Source organism: Oncorhynchus gorbuscha, linkage group LG25 (assembly GCF_021184085.1).
Source record: "Oncorhynchus gorbuscha isolate QuinsamMale2020 ecotype Even-year linkage group LG25, OgorEven_v1.0, whole genome shotgun sequence".
NCBI lineage: Eukaryota > Metazoa > Chordata > Actinopteri > Salmoniformes > Salmonidae > Oncorhynchus > Oncorhynchus gorbuscha.
In genome coordinates, this window is record NC_060197.1 from 43,449,486 (window position 1) to 43,454,663 (window position 5,178).

Genomic DNA, 5,178 nt, shown 5'->3' on the forward strand with positions numbered 1-5,178 from the left:
AGTCTTTCTGTCTCCACAGTCTTTCTGTCTCGCTCAGTCTTTCTGTCTCCACAGTCTTTCTGTCTCGCTCAGTCTTTCTGTCTCGCTCAGTCTTTCTGTCTCCACAGTCTTTCTGTCTCGCTCAGTCTTTCACTCTCGCTCAGTCTTTCTGTCTCCACAGTCTTTCACTCTCACTCAGTCTTTCTGTCTCCACAGTCTTTCACTCTCGCTCAGTCTTTCTGTCTCCACAGTCTTTCTGTCTCGCTCAGTCTTTCTGTCTCGCTCAGTCTTTCTGTCTCACTCAGTCTTTCTGTCTCACTCAGTCTTTCTGTCTCACTCAGTCTTTCTGTCTCATTTAGTCTTTCTGTCTCGCTCAGTCTTTCTGTCTCGCTCAGTCTTTCTGTCTCGCTCAGTCTTTCTGTCTCATTCAGTCTCTGTCTCACTCAGTCTTTCTGTCTCGCTCAGTCTTTCTGTCTCAATCAGTCTTTCTGTCTCAATCAGTCTTTCTGTCTCACTCAGTCTTTCTGTCTCGCTTAGTCTTTCTGTCTCGCTCAGTCTTTCTGTCTCGCTTAGTCTTTCTGTCTCGCTCAGTCTTTCTGTCTCGCTCAGTCTTTCTGTCTCGCTCAGTCTTTCTGTCTCACTCAGTCTTTCTGTCTCACTCAGTCTTTCTGTCTTATTTAGTCTTTCTGTCTCGCTCAGTCTTTCTGTCTCACTCAGTCTTTCTGTCTCGCTCAGTCTTTCTGTCTCATTCAGTCTCTGTCTCACTCAGTCTTTCTGTCTCCACAGTCTTTCTGTCTCGCTCAGTCTTTCTGTCTCACTCAGTCCTTCTGTCTCGCTCAGTCTTTCTGTCTCGCTCAGTCTTTCTGTCTCGCTCAGTCTTTCTGTCTCGCTCAGTCTTTCTGTCTCAGTCTTTCTGTCTCGCTCAGTATTTCTGTCTCACTCAGTCTTTCTGTCTCACTCAGTCTTTCTGTCTCGCTCAGTCTTTCTGTCTCACTCAGTCTTTCTGTCTCCACAGTCTTTCTGTCTCACTCAGTCTTTCTGTCTCCACAGTCTTTCTGTCTCCACAGTCTTTCTGTCTCGCTCAGTCTTTCTGTCTCACTCAGTCTTTCTGTCTCACTCAGTCTTTCTGTCTCACTCAGTCTTTCTGTCTCGCTCAGTATTTCTGTCTCACTCAGTCTTTCTGTCTCCACAGTCTTTCTGTCTCCACAGTCTTTCTGTCTCCACAGTCTTTCTGTCTCCATGTCGCTCTGTTTTTCATTCTAATCATCTTCCATTCCCTTTCTTTCTTGCACTTTCTTTTTCTCAGCCTCACTTTACATTTTCATCTTTTTCTTTTCTCTGGGCTTCTCTATCTCTCCATCAGCTCTTCTCCTCCTTGGCGCTACGGCCAGTCTTATTCAGCACAGAGTTAAGTTCGTTGAGGAGGTTGGGGGGCATTAGACCCCCCTCTCCCATCAGAACGGGCCTCCTGTTTGGGTTCTTGACTCCACTCTGAGGGGCTTGGGGCTCTGGGTGTGGAGAGGGACATCGCTGAGGCTGGATCACTCCCGCTGAAACATTTCTCTGACCAGTCCCGGGGGACAGGAGTCGGTCCTTCTGCTTCAAGCAATTAGCCACTATGGCTGTTTTGTGCTGAAGACTGCCGCAATCTTCCCTATTCCTTGTTTTCTCATCTTCACTGGGAGGTGTGCCGATGTTTAGGGACAGCTTTCTGTATGACGGCTACGGAAGGGAGAGGTAGAGAAAGGGTTCATTTCTTGAATATCACTTCGGAAAGTTTTCAGACCCCTTGATTTTTTATTATTGTTATCATTTATTTATTATTATAACATGTATTATATATTTTCCCCCCTCATCAATCTACCCCATAATGACAAAGGATAAAACTGGTTTACATTTTTTTTTAATACAACTGAAATATTACATTTACATACTGTAAGTATTCAGACCCTTTACTCAGTACTTGAAGCACATTTGACAGTGATTACAGCCTCGAGTCTTCTTGGGTATGACGCTACAAGTTTCTCCCATTCTTCTCTACAGATCCGCTCAAACTCTGTCAGGTTGGATGGGGAGCGTTGCTGCACAGCTATTGTCACGTCTCTCCAGGGATGTTAGATCGGGTTCAAGTCCGGGCTCTGGGTGGGCCACTCAAGGACATTCAGAGACTTGTCCAGAAGCAATTGCTTGGCTGTGTGCTTAGGTTGTCCTGTTGGAAGGTGAACATTTGTCCCAGTCTGAGGTCCTGAGCACTCTGGAGCAGATTTTAATCAAGGATCTCTCTGTACTTTGCTCCATTAATTTGCCTCCGTCCTAATTAGTCTCCCAGCCCCTGCCGCTGAAAAACATCCCCACAGCATGATGCTGCCACCACTGTGCTTCACTGTAGGGATGGTTCAGGGTTCCTCCAGACATGACGTTTGGCATTCAGGCCAAAGAGTTCAATCTTGGTTTCATCAAACCAGAGAATCTTGTTCCTCGTGGTCTGAGAGTCTTTAGGTGCCTTTTGGCCAACTCCAAGCGGGCTGTCATGTGTCTTTTACTGAGGAGTGGCTTCTGTCTGGACACTCTACCATAAAGGCCTGATTGGTGGAGTGCAGGGATTGTTTTCCTTCTGGAAGCTTCTCTCATCTCAACAGAGGAACTCTAGAGCTTTGTCAGAGTGACTATCGGGTTAACGGTCACCTCCCTGACCAAGGCCCTTCTCCCCTGATTTCTCAGTTTGGCCTGGCGGCCAGCTCTAGGAAGAGTCTTGGAGGTTCCAAACTTCTTCCATTTAAGAATGATGGAGGCCACTGTGTTCTTGAGGATGATCAATGGAAACAGGATGCACCTGAGCTTAATTTCAAGTCTCATCGCAAAGGGTCTGAATACTTATGTAAATAAGCTATTTCTGTTTTTTATTTCAAATAAATGTGCAAAAAATATCCAAAAACCTGTTTTCGCTTTGTCATTATGGGGTATTGTGATGTCATTATGGGGTATTGTGATGTCATTATGGGGTATTGTGATGTCATTATGGGGTATTGTGATGTCATTATGGGGTATTGTGATGTCATTATGGTGTATTATGTCTATTATGATTGCTGAGGATATTTTTTTCTATAATCCATTTTAGAATAAGGCTGTAACGTAACAAAATGTGGAAAAAGTCTTGGGGTCTGAATACTTTCAGAAGGCACTGTATAAATAAAGTAATCTACTGTCTCATGATATGATAAGCTCTTATCTGTAAGAGTTCAGCTTCCACACTATTATTAGAGCTAAAGGATGGGTGATCAACAACGAAGTCAAGTGTATTGGCTTGATTCACTTCCTGACTAAATTATGCGTAGGACTGAATTCATGGTGGAGAGAGGATAAGGAGACTTACGTTTTTGCTGGTTTTGTGTTCTGTGTTCTGTGTGTTCTGTGAACTCTGCTTGGCTGCTGACATGCTTTTATGAACTGCAGGTTTGCTGTGATCTCTGCTCTTTGACCAGAGGTCTCCTCCATGCTGACGACACAGACACTCATTAGTCAATACACTGTTCTGTCTATAGTGATACGCTTCTTATACGTGGTTTCTGCAACCATTTTTGAAACTATGACATTATTCTGACAATACAAAATTCATGGACATTCTTTGTTCAGTATGCGTCCACTTGGAGACGTTGGAGAAAGCGCAACAGTTTATGATTTTAACAAAAATGACTACACCTAACAATTTAACAATTGTCCATGATCTTCAATACCTATGGAGAATGTTGGCTTTATAAACAATATCATGCAGTGTTGCTGCCGTTGTCTCTCTGGAACTTTCTCTGAGTATGTTTCTAAAGGCAGCGATACTGAGCCACCAGTTAGGGTGGAGAGAGTTGAGAGTCGCAGGGTGATGACCCGGTGTTCCTGACAAAAAATCCTGACCGCGCTTGCTCGTACTGAACTTTAATGAGTTGTCCACTTCCTGGTCACAGGTTGACCTGAGATCCCCTTGAATTCTTTTCATCTCCTCATTTAATTTGTGCTGGAAAGTGTGCATGGACCTTTTGTATCTCTCCACCACTCTCCAAAACAAAAAGAAACTCGACTTCCTTTTGCCAGTTGCTATGGAAACACTTTCCGAAAGCCAAATGCCTGCTAAAAGGTAAGAGGAAAGAAAGTGAGAATAAGTATTCTCTCTCTCTCTCTCTCTCTCTCTCTCTCTCTCTCTCTCTCTCTCTCTCTCTCTCTCTCTCTCTCTCTCTCTCTCGATGTCTCTCTCGATGTCTCTCTCGATGTCTCTCTCGCTGTCGCTGTCTCTCTCGCTCTCTCTCTCTCTCGCTCTCTCTCTCTCTCGCTCTCTCTCTCTCTCCCTCTCTTTCGCTGTCTCTCTCTCTCGCTCTCTCTCTTTCGCTGTCTCTCTCTCTCTCTCTCTCTTTCTCTCTCTCTCTCTCTCCCTCTCTCTCGCTGTCTCCCTCTCTCTCGCTGTCTCCCTCTCTCTCGCTGTCTCCCTCTCTCTCGCTGTCTCCCTCTCTCTCGCTGTCTCCCTCTCTCTCGCTCTCTCTCTCTCTCCCTCTCTCTCTCTCTCTCTCTTTCGCTGTCTCTCTCTCTCGCTCTCTCTCTTTCGCTGTCTCTCTCTCTCACTCTCTCTCTTTCGCTGTCTCACTATCTCACTCTCTCTCTCTCTCGCTGTCTCTCTCTCTCTCTCGCCGTCTCTCTCTCTCTCTCCCTCCCTCTCTCTCGCTGTCTCCCTCTCTCTCGCTCTCTCTCTCTCTCCCTCTCTCTCTCTCTCTCTCTCTCCCTCTCTTTCGCTGTCTCTCTCTCTCGCTCTCTCTCTCCCTCTCTTTCGCTGTCTCTCTCTCACTCTCTCTCTTTCGCTGTCTCACTATCTCACTCTCTCTCTCTCTCGCTGTCTCTCTCTCTCTCTCGCTGTCTCTCTCTCTCTCTCCCTCCCTCTCTCTCGCTGTCTCCCTCTCTCTCTCCCTCCCTCTCTCTCGCTGTCTCCCTCTCTCTCTCCCTCCCTCTCTCACTCGCTCTCTCTCTCTCTCTCGCTGTCTCTCTCTCTCTCTCCCTCCCTCTCTCTCTCTCTCCCTCCCTCTCTCTCTCTCCCTCCCTCCCTCCCTCTCTCTCTCTCCCTCCCTCTCTCTCCCTCCCTCCCTCACTCTCTCTCCCTCCCTCCCTCACTCTCTCTCCCTCCCTCACTGTCTCTCCCTCCCTCACTGTCTCTCCCTCCCTCAC

General features: G+C 46.6%; 1 protein-coding gene across 2 annotated transcripts in view; it reads right to left on the reverse strand.

Annotated features, from left to right (window-relative positions):
- Positions 1-1,095: 1,095 nt before the first annotated feature.
- arap2 (ArfGAP with RhoGAP domain, ankyrin repeat and PH domain 2) overlaps positions 1,096-5,178 on the reverse strand; it is a 253,179-nt gene continuing 249,096 nt past the window's right edge. The window contains exons 32-33 of one of the 2 annotated variants that reach the window (XM_046328114.1): positions 3,353-3,475; positions 1,096-1,701 (exon numbers count right to left, since the gene is read on the reverse strand). In XM_046328114.1, coding sequence (XP_046184070.1) covers positions 1,339-1,701; positions 3,353-3,475 — 486 coding nt within the window. In that variant the 3' untranslated portion in view covers positions 1,096-1,338. Of the gene's footprint in view, positions 1,702-3,352; positions 3,476-5,178 lie in introns of those variants that run through there. The other variant, XR_006834916.1, reaches the window with a different exon arrangement.